Source organism: Ornithodoros turicata, chromosome 5, assembly GCF_037126465.1.
Source record: "Ornithodoros turicata isolate Travis chromosome 5, ASM3712646v1, whole genome shotgun sequence".
NCBI lineage: Eukaryota > Metazoa > Arthropoda > Arachnida > Ixodida > Argasidae > Ornithodoros > Ornithodoros turicata.
The window spans coordinates 8072051-8092253 of record NC_088205.1 but is presented as its reverse complement, the minus strand read 5'-3'; the positions used below and the strand labels follow the sequence as shown (position 1 = coordinate 8092253).

The 20203-nt window shown below is 49.4% G+C and overlaps 1 protein-coding gene across 5 annotated transcripts; it reads right to left on the bottom strand.

Annotated features, from left to right (window-relative positions):
- Positions 1-13: 13 nt before the first annotated feature.
- LOC135393932 (uncharacterized) lies at positions 14-8217 on the bottom strand. 5 transcript variants are annotated; one of them, XM_064624288.1, is made up of 12 exons: positions 8057-8217; positions 6522-6617; positions 6252-6443; positions 5556-5790; positions 4359-4617; positions 4154-4261; positions 3526-3704; positions 3283-3396; positions 2316-2528; positions 2161-2229; positions 1365-1499; positions 14-921 (listed from the first exon to the last, which is right to left on the bottom strand). In XM_064624288.1, the coding sequence occupies exons 2-11, from the start codon at positions 6605-6607 to the stop codon at positions 1395-1397; spliced, it is 1560 nt and encodes a 519-aa protein (XP_064480358.1). In that variant the 5' UTR covers positions 6608-6617; positions 8057-8217; the 3' UTR covers positions 14-921; positions 1365-1394. The 5 variants fall into 5 exon arrangements, with proteins under 5 accessions (XP_064480358.1, XP_064480360.1, XP_064480361.1 ...); XM_064624290.1 differs by having other exon boundaries at positions 14-871; XM_064624291.1 differs by having other exon boundaries at positions 14-849.
- Positions 8218-20203: the final 11986 nt, after the last annotated feature.

The window sequence follows — 20203 nt, the reverse complement described above, 5'->3', positions numbered from 1 at the left end:
GTAATGTCAGGGATGGTGTTTTAAAGAAAACTCTTATTATTACTTTTTTTTCGTACAGACACCCAAAATGCGTTGAAAAATAATGGCATGAAATGCAATTTATGAAGCCCTTAATTGATACAATACCTCCTTTATTCTTATTAAAACTTATAACTAGTAAAATGCTTCATTCTTAAAAGAAAACAGTGTTCCATATGAGTGGGTCGCTTTTGAAGAGCGTACTAAGCACCTGTGCTTTGTACACCATTGTCTATGGCCATCATGCTTTCACAAAGGGTTCTAGGTGGACCTGTACCCACTTACTATAGGGATAAATCTGCTTACTACAGGGATATAATCTATATGGTCAATATAAATACAACAGAATAAACAAGCAAGGTCTAACATGCAGATAGCATTTCAGACATAACAAACAAGATAAAATTAGGCTTAACATTCATTGCACAATCAATGACTGATCTAAGGAACTTTTAATGGTGTAAAATATCTCACAGGGTCTTGTATCAGATTATAGGTATTAGATATGCAAGACCCTTTTGGAAAGAAAAGACAACAATAAAAGGTCAACAATAACTTTAACAAACAAGCAAGGCAAATGTTCAAAGGATGACAGCTTAACAAATAAATGAGTGCACTCTAACATAATTTCATTGAGGTGATGGTGGAAAAGGGAAACATGCACTGCCAATGGAATGTTATACGTTGACAGTTAGTTCAAGTTTACCTCCTGAACATGCACTTGCGCTGTACACTTACGCCTGTACGCTGCGGCACGTGGTTCACAGGGACTAGAATACGGGAACAGACCCATAGGGAAGGCCTGGTGCCTGGAATGGTGTAACGACCCGGCTGCAGAAAATGTGCCGAGAACCTAGATGCATAGGTAGTGCCACCATGAAGGAACTTCACTCTACGAATACACTGTAAAGTAAACCAAGCTCAAAATTGCAAGCCACTTCCCCAAATGAGGGATAGTTTGTAAGGCTGATACAAAGTGTGAATCACTGACATGAGAAATCAAGGAGTTATTGAATTCACCACGTTTTGCAGATAGCAGGACAATTACTGATATAATACAAGCACATCCACTCCAAGAAAAATGGTTAAAATTATGTTGACCTGTGGCAATCACCAGGATTACTTTGCACGAGATGTCATGATAGTTATGTGCTTTATTAAAGGAGGCTCTGACTGGGTTTGCAAATCATGACACTCATTGCTCTTTTAAAATGAAAGATAAAATTCCATCACAAGTTTCATCCCAAGATAAAACTAAACATACAGCTCAACTCAGCATCGAAAGTTGACAGGAATGGTCCCACCTGTGTGTGTGTGTGTATGTCATTTTGGAGCAAGGCACTTACTGTTCATTGTTTGAGGCAACATCCTGCATCTCAGAGTCCACGAATAGCTACGACAATCAGTCGGGAGATGAAAGCAACCATGATGGCGAGTACGACTGTCATGATTGTCCCATAGCTCATGGAGAAACCAAACGTCTGCACAGGGAAGAAGAAGAAAGGCATTGCTGCAGGTGCTGGCACATGCACACTCTGCTTTTCATGGGAATATGCATATCATTCATATTGCAAAAACATCGAGACTTGGCTCAAGAATTAACAGCCAGTCTGCGAAAAAGCACAAACAAGTCATTCCATACTGGAGAGCTATTTTTGTTTATTCAATACAGGAGACTGTATGACAACCAGGAGCTTACCATATTTTTTTGTCAAATTGTTAAAGGTAAATGAGTGGATGCATAACTTTTGACACCAAAGAAAATGTGCCTGTAACTTTGCATAATGGCTGCTACGTCGGAAGCTACTAGTTTTCCAACTTGGCTTTACGTTGTCATGCCATGGCCCTCTTGTTCTCCTCTACATATGTTTGATTGATGGAAACACAAGCTCAACCAGCAATGACAATGTCCATAACAAATAGGATGTGTTGTATGCAGAGCTTAACAGAGGGAACAACAACCTTTCTGAGTTTCTGTTCCACCCACCACATGCCCAGCTCTCTCCAGTTGACAGCTACCAAAATTTGATAACATGCAATACGAACATTTCTGAAATCATAATACATTCGCATTGCAATCACACTACAATTCCAGAGAACCAGAAGTTTACACAGGCATTCTACTGTATGTAATTCACTCACCACAAGTTGTAGCGGAGACTTGTTAAGGTAATTCAACATGGGAAGTCTATCTTTAGTTGGCCTCAAGCACTGTGTAAAGGAAAAATAAATTGTGCGCTCAGCAGAGTTCAACAAAACTCTTTGTGCGATTCTTGTTGCAAATCGTTTGTTCATACCCTCAACACGCGAACACCTTCCATGTTCACTTCAGCCAAACAGGAGCAGACCAGTAGAAGAATAACCAGAGGAGAAACAAATTCTATGATCTCGTAGACAGTTGCGGACGTTTTCAACCAGGATATGAGTGTTGCCGAACACCACACCACGACCAGGCCAACAAGACTGGCCACCCAACGTTGCAACGCGATCCCGGTCAATCGCAGTCGACACTGCATTGATGTGAAATACAACTTAACTAGGTTGCAAGTACCAGTGATTGCTAGTAGTTAACTACGTGTAGTTAAACTACTAGTTAAACTACCTGATTGTAGTTAAAAAGTAGTTATCAACTACTTGCAGAAATGTAGTGGCAACTACTAATAAACTACTATTTCGAGTAGTTCACTACAGTAGTTAGGCTATTGCAGGGGCCAACTACTTCCGATTTTGCCGCAAGCTTTACAGCACGATTGCGCTTCCGACTTTTACCTTGAGCTACTTGTTTTATGAGAATGGAGGTGCAGAGCAATTGTGCCGTGCATGTGTACTAAATCTTCACTTTTATCGCTGCTTGTGATTTATATTTAGGTGTCCAAGAACACTACAAGGGATTGGTGTTGATGGACAATGTTAAGTAGTTATAGATGTAGTTAAAATACATTCAGTAGTTAAAGAAATAGTTTTAACTACTCCCCTGAAAAGTAGTTGAACTATTAGTTAAACTACTCCATCGTGAAGCAGTTAGTAGTTATAGTTAAACTACCGTAGAAGTAGTTAGTGGCCATCACTGGCAAGTACATTCTGACGAATCATGTACTACAGTATGAACACGCGCTCCCTAGTGTACTGTGCCCAACAAGAAATCACAGAAAGTTGGTGCTGTTGTCTTCCACAATGTTCCCAAGAATAATTTTATCTTGAAAATGATCTCTCTAAATGTAAAGCTGGAAAAGGGGTAAGCGACTGGAAGAAATAACCACTCACAGATATCTTCCAGTATCTCTGCAATATTTCGGGGACAGTCAGAACGTGATGATGCTTTGCAACAGTAGGTGAACTACTTCTTACGGGTGAAACAGCCTGTGTGTCATCCCCCTTCTGTATACGACAGATTTAAAGAAAAAAAATGAGATTCAGTTACCTTTGCTATCAGCACAAATTTCAAAGTACATGAGAACAGTTCCAGGAAACAGGCCTTGTCCCTTTTCCCACGGGGAGAGTACTTACTGGCTCTTCAACAGACTGCGTGCAATCAAGGCGGTTCGAACTACTGCTATCTGCAGTGGAGCTCCCCGATTCTTCGATTCCAGCACTAGTGTGCGTTTCTCTGTGCTCAACGTTATTCTGAGCGCTATATCTGTATACGTCTTCGTAGTCAGACGCTCCATCGTCGATCCAAATGCTTTCTGTGAGTAAAGTGCGTCAGCTAAATACAACGGACATAAAAATAATTACGCGCTGTCACTTATTGGATGCTGAAAAGAAGAATGAATAGAGCCTGAAGTTTTCGGGAAATATTTTTTTCTAAATTCGGGGGGTAAAAATCGGGTAAATAAACGTGTGTCACTAAATTTATACGAATTCGGGTGAAAAAACTTACATTACACTAAAATCGGGGAGAAATCGGGCTAAGTTATTCAAAACTAACTGTAGCGGTTTGGTACAAACGGTGATGCAACTACATTTTTCTGCCAAACGAGTAAGATGGTGCATACCTACCGACATCCCAGAGAGGGCAATTTGCCTCGTTTTAAAAATCGGGTTTCACCCTAAAGAGGCAACCTTCAATTCGGGGTGCAAATTCGGGGAAGAATCGGGTAAAACCCTAAAACTTCAGGCTCTAAGAATGAAGTACCTTGACATATGTCCTCAGACGTCACAGGAGAGCCGCGGTACAGGTGGGAATTCTGCATTTCGTAAAGGATTGCATCTCGTTCCAGCTCCCGTATAAAACGTCGTATTCCTGTAAGATAAAAGATGGCAACCGAGCAACTCTGAGACGTAAAGAAAGGAACCCGTACTGAGCGCCACCAATGAGCGATGAGCAGAATATGCCATACCTATGGTGTGCGTCCTACACACGGAGACGACGACGACGCAGACAAGTCCGTTCCATATCAGTGTGAAGGTCGAAAAGATGATACGGGACACGAACCTAGCGACGCACAGCCCCCATGGAGTACTAAACGCAGCGCACACTTTAGGGTCCAAGATGTTACGACCGTTATAGCAGCTGGCCACCACGAACACCAAGCCGGCCAAGATTGCTAGCACTGCAGCATTGATCTTGAACACAGTCTTTGAGTGCATGCGAATATCCTGAAACGGGCACGAAAATTAGCATTTGTGTCGTGCTGTTGTGGTAAAAATATTTGGTTGGTGGACTTTCTGGAAAGATTTGCATAGAAAGGCAAAAAAAGAAAAGAAAATTTTGAACAAAATTGAAATGTGACCTATCTCTCAATAGAAAAACTCTCCCACTTTATGACAGCAGGTACGCACTACTTTATAGGAGCTGAAAAATCCAAATCCATTCTGTTGCTTTATGGCCAGTCCCCCCAGCATCATGCTTTGGTGCAAATAAACTGCACCGAAATACTTCGCTGTAGGGTTGTTCTAACCAGCAATGTACCGTATTTTCACGCGTATTAGCCGCGGCTTATGCGCGATTTTTTTTTTCTCACGGGCGCCCTGCGGCTTATCCACCGGTGCGGCTTATCTGATGACTATTTTTTCCTGGTATTTTCCGCATACGCCGATTTTAACGAAAGGGCCGACAGTGTCTCTGGAACAGCACTGCCCTGCCGATGCACGAACAGTGCGTAACAGGGACGGGTCCACATTCGAGTAGATTGATCTTCCTGGTGCATTCCCCCAAGCAGCTTTAAGGAAAGTGGTGACAGTGATTCACGTCTTCTGGAAGATCACTGACCCATCAGTCCATGAAAAACACCCGACAAGGGCACAATCCGATCTTGGTAGAACACCAGAACTGACTTCCTCTGTTGTACACTGTGCCGATCCCGGAGTATGGACCACAGGGTTTATGGCCTTCTCTATGGTCTCCTTTGTCGCACAAATCAGTCGTCTCGTATTGCCCGCGGCTTATCTGCCAGAAAATTTTCAAAACGCCCCAAAAAACGCGTCCTGCGGCTTATCTGCGGTGCGGCTTATACGCGTGAAATTACGGTAACTAGAAACTAGAGTTTGTAAAGCACAGCAATCTCACGAGAACGTAAAACATAGCGACAGCTCACCCTGAGGAAAGCAGTGTGGCTGAACAGTCGACGTGCCAGACGCCTTCCATACAGGCCAAAAGAGCACCACGCGAAGATGACAAAAATGCTAACACAGCGGTGGATGGCGTCCTGCCTATCATGGTTGACAATTATGGCTTTCACCTCGTACCACATATTGCTAAGGCAGAAGCTGAACGCAGAGAGGATGGTAGCAGCTTGAAGGACCATGCCCAGCGAAGGCAGGTATTTTAATCTGTAAAAAAAAAAAGAAAAAAAAATATATATATATGTATAATAATTAATTTAAATAATAAAAATTAAATTATTAAAAATTATTAATAAGAATAATTAAAAATGCATTCACTGTGCCGATAAGAATACAAAGCACTACTGGGACAGACAACTACCACAAGACAATTCAAGACGTTCGCACGTTGAGGCAGAGGCATGCCAGAAGGAGGCGGACGCCAAGCATGCGGGGAAGCAAAATTCACGTGTCTCATTAACGCAAATGTGTTTGGTGCTTGATTTATTCAAAAGCCCACAAGTGTGCTCTAAGTATGTCGTCTTCTGCAGGTGCTTTTGCAACAGTTTGAAGCATGACGGTGGACTACATTATGAGTTTGAGGCATAATTCACCCTCCCAAGCAAATCACGGTCGCCTTTGGAGTCTGTGGGTGGGGTTGACATGTAGGAGTTAAAGCTGGACCATACCTAGATTCGCCGGGGACTGGTATGAGTAAACAGTGTGCCACCAGTATCCAGAGCCACGTTGGGATACGCTGGGACTGCGTAGTTGCAAATGTTGTTGCTCCCTCTGAAGGGTCCACCGATTGCTGGCACTTGGGCTGGGATCGTGAGGATGCATAATAGTACAGTGAATTGGTGGATCCTTGTCTCTGAAAACTGTAGTAAGCATTATTGCACGTTTCACTGAATTTTCTCCAACGAAGACCAACGACAACGTGAACCATGAGCACTCACGTGAAAGATGGAGTGTTGCATGCATCGACATCGATTGCGCTGTCACCTCCATCTTGTGGATTACAGAGTTTAATTTTGTCAGGCATATTCCAGCACCTGTATAGAGGAAGAGGCAATCGTTGGAAAAATATCCAATATTTTGCAATAATTTCTGACGCCTACGCATCTTATTGCATAGTTCAAAGGGTAAAAAAATGGACCAAAAAACGACCAAGGATTCTTCCTCAGACAAGAACTGTAGTGTCATCCAGCACGTTCCTAGCTCTAAGGGCTCCTGCCCCGCCAGATAAGACATCTCTATTGTTTAAAAGAGAGTTTGTATATCAGTTAAGGGCGTGGCATTTGATACAGAGAAAGTGTAAAACCTGTGTGATGTTCTGTCGCAAGTTAATCTGAATTAACGCTCGACCCATTGTGTTCACGCATATTTTTGATGAATTACGTCACTTTCGGTCACTAGGTATTGGCCGGGGGTGGGTGGGGGGGAGAGAGGCCCTGAACCACAGTGTCAAATTGGGCCCCACAGATGCTAAAGCCTGACCAACCTTTGAGGGCCCCTGGTTGAAAGCCTGGTTGGTAGCTGTTATGTTTAATTCCGGGCTCCTTGTAGGGTGGGTGTTCTAAAAAAAAGTCATATTTTTGCGCATGACATGATACCTCCTTGACGCGCAGACTTCCGCTGCCTCAGAGTACGGTAAATAATTTGCCAGGGAAACCTACGAAAAAATTGTGGTTACAAAGCACTCTGTAACAAAATAAATATGACCGCACAAACTTTCGTCTCAATCCATCGGTATAGCGCATAGGAAATGCACGAAGACTGAAGTTTGCGTGATCGTATTAAACAAATACGATCTCTCTAAAATCTAAATACGGGATTCTAGATACGGGAAATCTAAATACGGGATACGGGATCTAAGATACGGGGGATTTTAACGGGGGGATTATTGTGGCAATATCGTATTATTTTTTTTTTTACGCCGTGCATGGCAACCACGATTTTTTCGTACGTTTTGGCACAAATAATTTACTGTGTGGTAGCGGAAGCCTGTCTCTCAAGTAGACATAGCGTCACGCGCGAAAATGTGACTGACGTTCTATAGCACCCACCCTATTTGGCATCACTGTACAAAACACAATGCCAAATTACTCGCCGAAATATTGCAATGGGTTTCCAATAACAAAGGGGCGGTGCAATACACGGTTAAGGCTGATTCTGACTAAATGCAAAAAAAGAAAAAGGGAAAGAAAAGAAAGCAACGTTCCAAAATTTCCTGTTAAACAAAGCCACCAGAGCAGTTCCTTAACAAAATGCAAGGTACTGATACCGTACCGTCAGATACTGTTCCGACATTGCGCAACAGAAAAGTACGCTGTATAGTGATTTCGCGCGCCAGGTGAATTCGAAGGTTGTCACAGTTTTCACATGTTGCTGTCCCCCCGTAGACACGGGTATGTTGTGTAATTTCGACGCTTGAAGTTCGACATCCGTAACACCGATAACTGTGGGAATATCAGAGGGCCGGCTAACTTACGCTTTCAAAGTTGAAACTTGACAGGGGCGCCACAGACTCAGAAAGGGTCTGCAAAGAATACCGCCGAAAGAACGTCTGACGACAGGTGACACCTCATATGACTCCTAAATACAACTACTGAACGAAAACAGACGCCCGTTCCCCGAACTTTTCCGCTAGAACAACAACAAAAGGCTCAAAAGTTGTTGATCTCCCAATGTTGCGGACTTCCTCGCTGAAATGTTGCTAAGCGCCGCGCGCCGCCCGCCACTGCAGAGGACGACAATGGACCGGATGACAACCGTATACACAGAGACGTTATCAAAGAAATGTTTTTCTTTCTTTTTTTTTTTTTTGGTTGCACCGGGGAGCTGTGGTAAGACGACATTGCACAACATGAAGCAAGAACTCTCAAAGTGACCCGTAGAAATTTTCTGTTTGATACTCGCTATCCGCTATCGGATCAATGAATATAAATTGTGACATTACTCCCGGCCACGTGCTCCCGGCATAGCTCGAAGCATCGCAGTGCGCAAGAGGTCAAACTTCGTCGTGAACTAAGTGATATTACTATGAAACAACGACGGTGTGATTTTTTTTTCTTTCATTGTTTGCATACAGTGCAAGCATGAAGTATTTCTTCCTTCCTTTTTATTGGACTGGTCGACGACAGTTTTCCTGTACGGATATCTGACCTTCGTCAATATCAATCGCCTCCGTCAGGAAAAAGAAGCATACCCGTTTTGCAAGGAGGATTTTCAGAGGCAGACCAGAATTCATACCGCTTTACTACATTCACAACTAGGGTTCGGAATCCCAGGCCGTTTTTACAGTCCAGGGATTTCGGGATTACTAAATGTGAATCCCGGGACGGGATCGCGTTTTTTTTTTTTTTTTTGTTTTTCACCCATTCCCAGGATGCCGTAGTAGAACTGTATCCACCTGCACATCCATCATACTATCATAAATTGCGATACAGTGCGCGTTTCCTGTCATCCCCGCGGAACATTCTAGTAGAAATAGTGCAGAGACAGAGATTCTGCAATACTTTCTGTGGCCTTATGGATTATGGCTCACGATTTCGTAGGTTGAGGGCTGTTCTTGGTCGTGGAGCGGTGTTCGTAGACACCTTTGCTGTCAGAACAAATTGCAGCACTACCTGGAAGTTGTTTTGGTTTCGGATTGCATATGATATTTTTAGGGGAGGACCGCTTGAAACTAAAAGTCGGTAAGACATCGTCCTTGCCTTTTCAGTCGTACGACCGCATATTCGTTGTCCAGAAAACCGAAATTCATTATTCCGAAATCCCGCGGGGTTTGGCCTCACGAAATTTAGGGATTTCGGAACATGAAATTATGGGATGCAATTATGGGATTCCGGGATCCAACCCCATCTAGAACGTGTCGTGACGGCGCTAAGTGAAGAGAACACACCCTTTGCACGGTGACGTAACGTAGCAAACGGACGCTAAGTTGTTGATGTTGCCGTTGAAGAAAACATATACAGTACACACGACTGCATAAGCAGCAAGAAGAAGACAAACAGGAGGAAAAACAGCTGTATATACAATATATATATTCTACATCACGGGATTTGTGAGGAACGGTATACCCACCCTGTGCTATGAAAAGAAGCAACAAAACACACACGGCCTCCAATTCTTCAACTACTGAAGTGAAATTCTGTACTTTACGTAATATCTTCGTGTCGACCAGTTGAAAGAGTCAGCCTCGAATTAAAAGTCGTTTCGTTTCAAATCGAGTTTCGTTCGAAATCGGGTCGTTTCTGGATCGGTAGGGTCAGTGCCGGATTTACTGTGGTGGGGCCCTGGGGCAGCATACAGGGTGGGGGCGACCTCTGCCTTCATGCTGAGGATAAATCATGACCCAGACCATGGTGGTACATGACCTCGGTGCAACTATTCTGCGCAATATACTGAGCGTCTATTCCTATCCTTTAGAGATTTTTTTTTAAAAAAGAGAGAGAAGCATAGACGCGTTTTGTGTGTTTCGTGCAGGCCCCACCAGAAGGACAGGCGTTTGTATGTACTCTCCATCCACCAATGAACCCTATACAGTGAACCCTCGTTATTATGACCATGGTCGTTCCCGAAAATATTGGTCATAATGCGGAATTGTCATATTAACGGGGGAATTTGCGGAGGTTTCACTGCATTGTTCCCCCAGGAGTATGGTCGTAAAGCGCGTATGTCAGATTATCGGGGGTCATATTAACGAGGGTTCACTGTAATTAACGAATTTTGGGCAAAAGCGAGATAGGAGAGGGGGCGACAATCCTCGTTGAAAGCACAATCTTTGAAAAATCCTGAAACTATAGCGCATGCCGTGAAATATCCGTAGTCGAATTTCGCTTTGCCAGTGCTTAGTGTTAGATGTACGGAAGTACGCGGTGAAGCCGTTCGAAGAACAAAGCCGAAAAACGACCGTCTTCTTTGTCAGGAATGGGACTACTAAACCATTTTATTTTGAGACGAAGAAAAAACAGTCGTGCCAGGAAATGATGAGTGATTAACCAGACGCGGGATATCCGTACACCAACAAAACCCCCTGACGCATGTGCAGATGTGCACATGACGTTCTGTGCGCAAGCGACCATCTTGTCTGTCGGGATAAACTGAACCAAGACTTCCTTGTACTCTACTTCGTTGCGTTCGTAGAGCTTGACATACCAATTCGTTTTTTCGCGGCCGGAGCGAGCGCTCGATGCCCCGCCACTCCGCCTCCTCAGAGCCCGACGCCAAATCGTATCGATTTTACCGTAAAATCTCTCTGATACCCAGAGCTCGCGCTGGATGAGCCCTCAGCCATTCGGCGGTAACTGGACTTTACCCATTCGTTTTCTCGCGCCCGGAGCGAGCGCTCGATGCCCCGCCACTCCGCCTCCTCAGAGCCCGACGCCAAATCCTATCGATTTTACCGTAAAATCTCTCTGATACCCAGAGCTCGCGCTGGATGAGCCCTCAGCCATTCGGCGGTAACGGGACTTTACCCATGCGTTTTCTCACGCCCGGAGCGAGCGCTCGATGCCCCGCCACTCCTCCTCAGAGCCCGACGCCAAATGGTATCGATTTTACCGTAAAATCACTCTTGTACACAGAGCTCGCGCTGGATGAGCCCTCAGCCATTCGGCGGTAACGGGACTTTACCCATTCGTTTTCTCGCGCCCGGAGCGAGCGCTCGATGCCCCGCCACTCCGCCTCCTCAGAGCCCGACGCCAAATCGTATCGATTTTACCGTAAAATCTCTCTGGTACCCAGAACTCGCGCTGGATGAGCCCTCAGCCATTCGGCGGTAACGGGACTTTACCCATTCGTTTTCTCGCGCCCGGAGCGAGCGCTCGATGCCCCGCCACTCCGCCTCCTCAGAGCCCGACGCCAAATCCTATCGATTTTACCGTAAAATCTCTCTGATACCCAGAGCTCGCGCTGGATCAGTCCTCAGCCATTCGGCGGTAACGGGACTTTACCCATGCGTTTTCTCACGCCCAGAGCGAGCGCTCGATGCCCCGCCACCCCTCCTCAGAGCCCGACGCCAAATGGTATCGATTTTACCGTAAAATCACTCTTGTACCCAGAACTCGCGCTGGATGAGCCCTCAGCCATTCGGCGGTAACGGGACTTCACCAATTCGTTTTCTCGCGCCCGGAGCGAGCGCTCGATGCCCCGCCACTCCGCCTCCTCAGAGCCCGACGCCAAATCGTATCGATTTTACCGTAAAATCTCTCTGATACCCAGAGCTCGCGCTGGATGAGCCCTCAGCCATTCGGCGGTAACTGGACTTTACCCATTCGTTTTCTCGCGCCCGGAGCGAGCGCTCGATGCCCCGCCACTCCGCCTCCTCAGAGCCCGACGCCAAATGGTATCGATTTTACCGTAAAATCACTCTTGTACCCAGAACTCGCGCTGGATGAGCCCTCAGCCATTCGGCGGTAACGGGACTTTACCAATTCGTTATCTCGCCCCCGGAGCGAGCGCTCGATGCCCCGCCACTCCGCCTCCTGAGAGCCCGACGCCAAATGGTATCGATTTTACCGTAAAATCACTCTTGTACACAGAGCTCGCGCTGGATGAGCCCTCAGCCATTCGGCGGTAACGGGACTTTACCCATTCGTTTTCTCGCGCCCGGAGCGAGCGCTCGATGCCCCGCCACTCCGCCTCCTGAGAGCCCGACGCCAAATCCTATCGATTTTACCGTAAAATCTCTCTGATACCCAGAGCTCGCGCTGGATGAGCCCTCAGCCATTCGGCGGTAACGGGACTTTACCCATGCGTTTTCTCACGCCCGGAGCGAGCGCTCGATGCCCCGCCACTCCTCCTCAGAGCCCGACGCCAAATGGTATCGATTTTACCGTAAAATCACTCTTGTACCCAGAATTCGCGCTGGATGAGCCCTCAGCCATTCGGCGGTAACGGGACTTTACCCATGCGTTTTCTCACGCCCGGAGCGAGCGCTCGATGCCCCGCCACTCCTCCTCAGAGCCCGACGCCAAATGGTATCGATTTTACCGTAAAATCACTCTTGTACACAGAGCTCGCGCTGGATGAGCCCTCAGCCATTCGGCGGTAACGGGACTTTACCCATTCGTTTTCTCGCGCCCGGAGCGAGCGCTCGATGCCCCGCCACTCCGCCTCCTGAGAGCCCGACGCCAAATCCTATCGATTTTACCGTAAAATCTCTCTGGTACCCAGAACTCGCGCTGGATGAGCCCTCAGCCATTCGGCGGTAACTGGACTTTACCCATTCGTTTTCTCGCGCCCGGAGCGAGCGCTCGATGCCCCGCCACTCCGCCTCCTCAGAGCCCGACGCCAAATCCTATCGATTTTACCGTAAAATCTCTCTGATACCCAGAGCTCGCGCTGGATGAGCCCTCAGCCATTCGGCGGTAACTGGACTTTACCCATTCGTTTTCTCGCGCCCGGAGCGAGCGCTCGATGCCCCGCCACTCCGCCTCCTCAGAGCCCGACGCCAAATCCTATCGATTTTACCGTAAAATCTCTCTGATACCCAGAGCTCGCGCTGGATGAGCCCTCAGCCATTCGGCGGTAACGGGACTTTACCCATGCGTTTTCTCACGCCCGGAGCGAGCGCTCGATGCCCCGCCACTCCTCCTCAGAGCCCGACGCCAAATGGTATCGATTTTACCGTAAAATCACTCTTGTACCCAGAATTCGCGCTGGATGAGCCCTCAGCCATTCGGCGGTAACGGGACTTTACCCATTCGTTTTCTCGCGCCCGGAGCGAGCGCTCGATGCCCCGCCACTCCGCCTCCTCAGAGCCCGACGCCAAATCCTATCGATTTTACCGTAAAATCTCTCTGATACCCAGAGCTCGCGCTGGATGAGCCCTCAGCCATTCGGCGGTAACGGGACTTTACCCATTCGTTTTCTCGCGCCCGGTGCGAGCGCTCGATGCCCCGCCACTCCGCCTCCTGAGAGCCCGACGCCAAATGGTATCGATTTTACCGTAAAATCACTCTTGTACCCAGAACTCGCGCTGGATGAGCCCTCAGCCATTCGGCGGTAACGGGACTTTACCAATTCGTTTTCTCGCGCCCGGAGCAAGCGCTCGATGCCCCGCCACTCCGCCTCCTGAGAGCCCGACGCCAAATGGTATCGATTTTACCGTAAAATCACTCTTGTACCCAGAACTCGCGCTGGATGAGCCCTCAGCCATTCGGCGGTAACGGGACTTTACCAATTCGTTTTCTCGCGCCCGGAGCGAGCGCTCGATGCCCCGCCACTCCGCCTCCTGAGAGCCCGACGCCAAATGGTATCGATTTTACCGTAAAATCACTCTTGTACCCAGAACTCGCGCTGGATGAGCCCTCAGCCATTCGGCGGTAACGGGACTTTACCAATTCGTTTTCTCGCGCCCGGAGCGAGCGCTCGATGCCCCGCCACTCCGCCTCCTGAGAGCCCGACGCCAAATGGTATCGATTTTACCGTAAAATCACTCTTGTACCCAGAACTCGCGCTGGATGAGCCCTCAGCCATTCGGCGGTAACGGGACTTTACCAATTCGTTTTCTCGCGACCGGAGCGAGCGCTCGATGCCCCGCCACTCCGCCTCCTGAGAGCCCGACGCCAAATGGTATCGATTTTACCGTAAAATCACTCTTGTACCCAGAACTCGCGCTGGATGAGCCCTCAGCCATTCGGCGGTAACGGGACTTTACCAATTCGTTTTCTCGCGCCCGGAGCGAGCGCTCGATGCCCCGCCACTCCGCCTCCTGAGAGCCCGACGCCAAATGGTATCGATTTTACCGTAAAATCACTCTTGTACCCAGAACTCGCGCTGGATGAGCCCTCAGCCATTCGGCGGTAACGGGACTTTACCAATTCGTTTTCTCGCGCCCGGAGCGAGCGCTCGATGCCCCGCCACTCCGCCTCCTGAGAGCCCGACGCCAAATGGTATCGATTTTACCGTAAAATCACTCTTGTACCCAGAACTCGCGCTGGATGAGCCCTCAGCCATTCGGCGGTAACGGGACTTTACCAATTCGTTATCTCGCCCCCGGAGCGAGCGCTCGATGCCCCGCCACTCCGCCTCCTGAGAGCCCGACGCCAAATGGTATCGATTTTACCGTAAAACCACTCTTGTACCCAGAACTCGCGCTGGATGAGCCATCAGCCATTCGGCGGTAACGGGACTTTACCAATTCGTTTTCTCGCGCCCGGAGCGAGCGTTCGCTGCCCCGCCACTCCGCCTCCTGAGAGCCCGACGCCAAATGGTATCGATTTTACCGTAAAATCACTCTTGTACCCAGAACTCGCGCTGGATGAGCCCTTAGCCATTCGGTGGTAACGAGACTTTACCCATTCGTTTTCTCGCGCCCGGAGCGAGCGCTCGATGCCCCGCCACTCCGCCTTCTCAGAGCCCGACGCCAAATCGTATCGATTTTACCGTAAAATCACTCTTGTACCCAGAACTCGCGCTGGATGAGCCCTCAGCCGTTCGGCGGTAACGGGACTTTACCAATTCGTTTTCTCGCGCCCGGAGCGAGCGCTCGATGCCCCGCCACTCCGCCTCCTCAGAGCCCGACGCCAAATGGTATCGATTTTACCGTAAAATCACTCTTGTACCCAGAACTCGCGCTGGATGAGCCCTCAGCCATTCGGCGGTAACGGGACTTTACCAATTCGTTTTCTCGCGCCCGGAGCGAGCGCTCGATGCACCGCCACTCCGCCTCCTGAGAGCCCGACGCCAAATGGTATCGATTTTACCGTAAAATCACTCTTGTACCCAGAACTCGCGCTGGATGAGCCCTCAGCCATTCGGCGGTAACGGGACTTTACCAATTCGTTTTCTCGCGCCCAGAGCGAGCGCTCGATGCCCCGCCACTCCGCCTCCTGAGAGCCCGACGCCAAATGGTATCGATTTTACCGTAAAATCACTCTTGTACCCAGAACTCGCGCTGGATGAGCCCTCAGCCATTCGGCGGTAACGGGACTTTACCAATTCGTTTTTCTCGCGCCCGGAGCGAGCGCTCGATGCCCCGCCTCCTGAGAGCCCGACGCCAAATGGTATCGATTTTACCGTAAAATCACTCTTGTACCCAGAACTCGCGCTGGATGAGCCCTCAGCCATTCGGCGGTAACGGAACTTTACCAATTCGTTTTCTCGCGCCCGGAGCGAGCGCTCGATGCCCCGCCACTCCGCCTCCTGAGAGCCCGACGCCAAATGGTATCGATTTTACCGTAAAATCACTCTTGTACCCAGAACTCGCGCTGGATGAGCCCTCAGCCATTCGGCGGTAACGGGACTTTACCAATTCGTTATCTCGCGCCCGGAGCGAGCGCTCGATGCCCCGCCACTCCGCTTCCTGAGAGCCCGACGCCAAATGGTATCGATTTTACCGTAAAATCACTCTTGTACCCAGAAATCGCGCTGGATGAGCCCTCAGCCATTCGGCTTTAACGGGACTTTACCAATTCGTTATCTCGCGCCCGGAGCGAGCGCTCGCTGCCCCGCCACTCCGCCTCCTGAGAGCCCGACGCCAAATGGTATCGATTTTACCGTAAAATCACTCTTGTACCCAGAACTCGCGCTGGATGAGCCCTTAGCCATTCGGTGGTAACGAGACTTTACCCATTCGTTTTCTCGCGCCCGGAGCGAGCGCTCGATGCCCCGCCACTCCGCCTCCTCAGAGCCCGACGCCAAATCGTATCGATTTTACCGTAAAATCACTCTTGTACCCAGAACTCGCGCTGGATGAGCCCTCAGCCGTTCGGCGGTAACGGGACTTTACCAATTCGTTTTCTCGCGCCCGGAGCGAGCGCTCGATGCCCCGCCACTCCGCCTCCTCAGAGCCCGACGCCAAATCGTATCGATTTTACCGTAAAATCACTCTTGTACCCAGAGCTCGCGCTGGATGAGCCCTCAGCCATTCGGCGGTAACGGGACTTTACCCATTCGTTTTCTCGCGCCCGGAGCGAGCGCTCGATGCCCCGCCACTCCGCCTCCTGAGAGCCCGACGCCAAATGGTATCGATTTTACCGTAAAATCACTCTTGTACCCAGAACTCGCGCTGGATGAGCCCTCAGCCATTCGGCGGTAACGGGACTTTACCAATTCGTTTTTCTCGCGCCCGGAGCGAGCGCTCGATGCCCCGCCACTCCGCCTCCTGAGAGCCCGACGCCAAATGGTATCGATTTTACCGTAAAATCACTCTTGTACCCAGAACTCGCGCTGGATGAGCCCTCAGCCATTCGGCGGTAACGGGACTTTACCAATTCGTTTTCTCGCGCCCGGAGCGAGCGCTCGATGCCCCGCCACTCCGCCTCCTGAGAGCCCGACGCCAAATGGTATCGATTTTACCGTAAAATCACTCTTGTACCCAGAACTCGCGCTGGATGAGCCCTCAGCCATTCGGCGGTAACGGGACTTTACCAATTCGTTTTCTCGCGCCCGGAGCGAGCGCTCGATGCCCCGCCACTCCGCCTCCTGAGAGCCCGACGCCAAATGGTATCGATTTTACCGTAAAATCACTCTTGTACCCAGAACTCGCGCTGGATGAGCCCTCAGCCATTCGGCGGTAACGGGACTTTACCAATTCGTTTTCTCGCGCCCGGAGCGAGCGCTCGATGCCCCGCCACTCCGCCTCCTGAGAGCCCGACGCCAAATGGTATCGATTTTACCGTAAAATCACTCTTGTACCCAGAACTCGCGCTGGATGAGCCCTCAGCCATTCGGCGGTAACGGGACTTTACCAATTCGTTTTCTCGCGCCCGGAGCGAGCGCTCGATGCCCCGCCACTCCGCCTCCTGAGAGCCCGACGCCAAATGGTATCGATTTTACCGTAAAATCACTCTTGTACCCAGAACTCGCGCTGGATGAGCCCTCAGCCATTCGGCGGTAACGGGACTTTACCAATTCGTTTTCTCGCGCCCGGAGCGAGCGCTCGATGCCCCGCCACTCCGCCTCCTGAGAGCCCGACGCCAAATGGTATCGATTTTACCGTAAAATCACTCTTGTACCCAGAACTCGCGCTGGATGAGCCCTCAGCCATTCGGCGGTAACGGGACTTTACCAATTCGTTTTTCTCGCGCCCGGAGCGAGCGCTCGATGCCCCGCCACTCCGCCTCCTGAGAGCCCGACGCCAAATGGTATCGATTTTACCGTAAAATCACTCTTGTACCCAGAACTCGCGCTGGATGAGCCCTCAGCCATTCGGCGGTAACGGGACTTTACCAATTCGTTTTCTCGCGCCCGGAGCGAGCGCTCGATGCCCCGCCACTCCGCCTCCTGAGAGCCCGACGCCAAATGGTATCGATTTTACCGTAAAATCACTCTTGTACCCAGAACTCGCGCTGGATGAGCCCTCAGCCATTCGGCGGTAACGGGACTTTACCAATTCGTTATCTCGCGCCCGGAGCGAGCGCTCGATGCCCCGCCACTCCGCCTCCTGAGAGCCCGACGCCAAATCGTATCGATTTTACCGTAAAATCACTCTTGTACCCAGAAATCGCGCTGGATGAGCCCTCAGCCATTCGGCGGTAACGGGACTTTACCAATTCGTTATCTCGCGCCCGGAGCGAGCGCTCGCTGCCCCGCCACTCCGCCTCCTGAGAGCCCGACGCCAAATGGTATCGATTTTACCGTAAAATCACTCTTGTACCCAGAACTCGCGCTGGATGAGCCCTTAGCCATTCGGTGGTAATGGGACTTTACCCATTCGTTTTCTCGCGCCCGGAGCGAGCGCTCGATGCCCCGCCACTCCGCCTCCTCAGAGCCCGACGCCAAATCGTATCGATTTTACCGTAAAATCACTCTTGTACCCAGAACTCGCGCTGGATGAGCCCTCAGCCATTCGGCGGTAACGGGACTTTACCAATTCGTTATCTCGCGCCCGGAGCGAGCGCTCGATGCCCCGCCACTCCGCCTCCTGAGAGCCCGACGCCAAATCGTATCGATTTTACCGTAAAATCACTCTTGTACCCAGAAATCGCGCTGGATGAGCCCTCAGCCATTCGGCGGTAACGGGACTTTACCAATTCGTTATCTCGCGCCCGGAGCGAGCGCTCGCTGCCCCGCCACTCCGCCTCCTGAGAGCCCGACGCCAAATGGTATCGATTTTACCGTAAAATCACTCTTGTACCCAGAACTCGCGCTGGATGAGCCCTTAGCCATTCGGTGGTAATGGGACTTTACCCATTCGTTTTCTCGCGCCCGGAGCGAGCGCTCGATGCCCCGCCACTCCGCCTCCTCAGAGCCCGACGCCAAATCGTATCGATTTTACCGTAAAATCACTCTTGTACCCAGAACTCGCGCTGGATGAGCCCTCAGCCATTCGGCGGTAATGTGACTTTACCAACTTGTTTTCTCGCGTGCACGCATATGCTAGTCTATCGCTCGGCAGAACGTGCAAATTACGTAACAATGTCAAGTTTCCATATAGGGGCCAGGGACTGAAACCGGAACCGAACCGATATCCGCTTGGGACCGAATTTTTTCTTGGGGAACCGTAACCGGTACATAACCGGAAATTCTGGTCACCCATGAACAGAAACCGTAACTGGAATCGATAAATAAAATTCCGGTTACCAATTCGTAACAAACGGTTCACATGGAGAAGCGTGCTGGCAAGCTATAGTAATACGCCTGCAACTTCAGTGTTAGAGGTACGCACGTTGATATCGACAGATTATCATGTATAGACTATACTGGGATATTGTAGAAAATCGTTAGTTATGTTTTATTTCAGCACATTGACAGTAGCCTAAACTTGCCACTCGCCACCCGTCAACGGGCACTTCGATCAAGCTTTGCTTTCGTCAGCAATGGACTTCGTCAAACTCATACCCAATAAGCGTTGCCCGATGCATGCACGGAATGTCGTCCGTGCGTGATTAGTTCCGTACTACAAGGTTGATGAAGCTTGGACTCATAGAGACATATCTATCAAGGAGTGATCCAGGATTTTAACGCAGAATGTGTTTATACGATAGTTTTCGCCACGTCACGTTAAGGTCTGGCGTCACGCTACGCTCGGGCGTCAGGTCCGACCGTCACACTTTTGTGTCGGGAGAAACATTCGGCACCTGCTGGGCTTCGAGCCGTGAACCTTCAGGTTGTGAGGCGGGTACTTTATCCCTCGGCTGCTGCTGTAACGGAAATTCATTGACGTATCATGGTATCCACAAAGCTTGATCACAATGTATGATAAAATATAGATACATTATGTGTTACCCAGCGTTTGTCATCATGGTGAAGCTTGCTGATGGGATGTCTGGTGTAAGATGGTGGGGAATTTCGCAACAAAGCTTCCAGTGACGTGCCGAATGGGACGTACAGATCTGGTCTCTCATTATTAAAACGTCAAAAGTATGATATCTGATTTATCTGATTCTGAGTATGATATCGTCCCACTCCAAAGAGCAAAAATGCTGGGGCAAATCCCTAAATTTATGGCAGTATGGTATCACGGAGACGGAGCCATGAAGGCGCTTACGGAGGCCTTTGTGGTCTGTTACATTCTGGTAGCTATAGGGTTCGCTAGAAGAAGAGGTAACTAAGTTGATAGGTAAGGCAATCTCTCTTTCCAGGTTGCTTCCCTCAAATTTATCCACTCGTTGACGAGTGGATAACCAATATTTGTTTTGGTTTCAGTCTCGGTTATAACTACAATGAAATTATCAGAACAACTCTA

What these genes read in the sequence shown, in the direction of transcription:
- LOC135393932 (XM_064624288.1), bottom strand. Translation starts at nt 6,607, where the DNA reads ATGCCTGACAAAATTAAACTCTGTAATCCACAAGATGGAGGTGACAGC. An exon ending in CCAGTCCCCGGCGAATCTAG is followed by an intron (nt 5,791 to 6,251) that starts GTATGGTCCAGC and finishes TTTTTTTTACAG; the next exon opens with ATTAAAATACCTGCCTTCGC. An exon ending in AAGGTGTTCGCGTGTTGAGG is followed by an intron (nt 2,230 to 2,315) that starts GTATGAACAAAC and finishes TCCTTTACACAG; the next exon opens with TGCTTGAGGCCAACTAAAGA.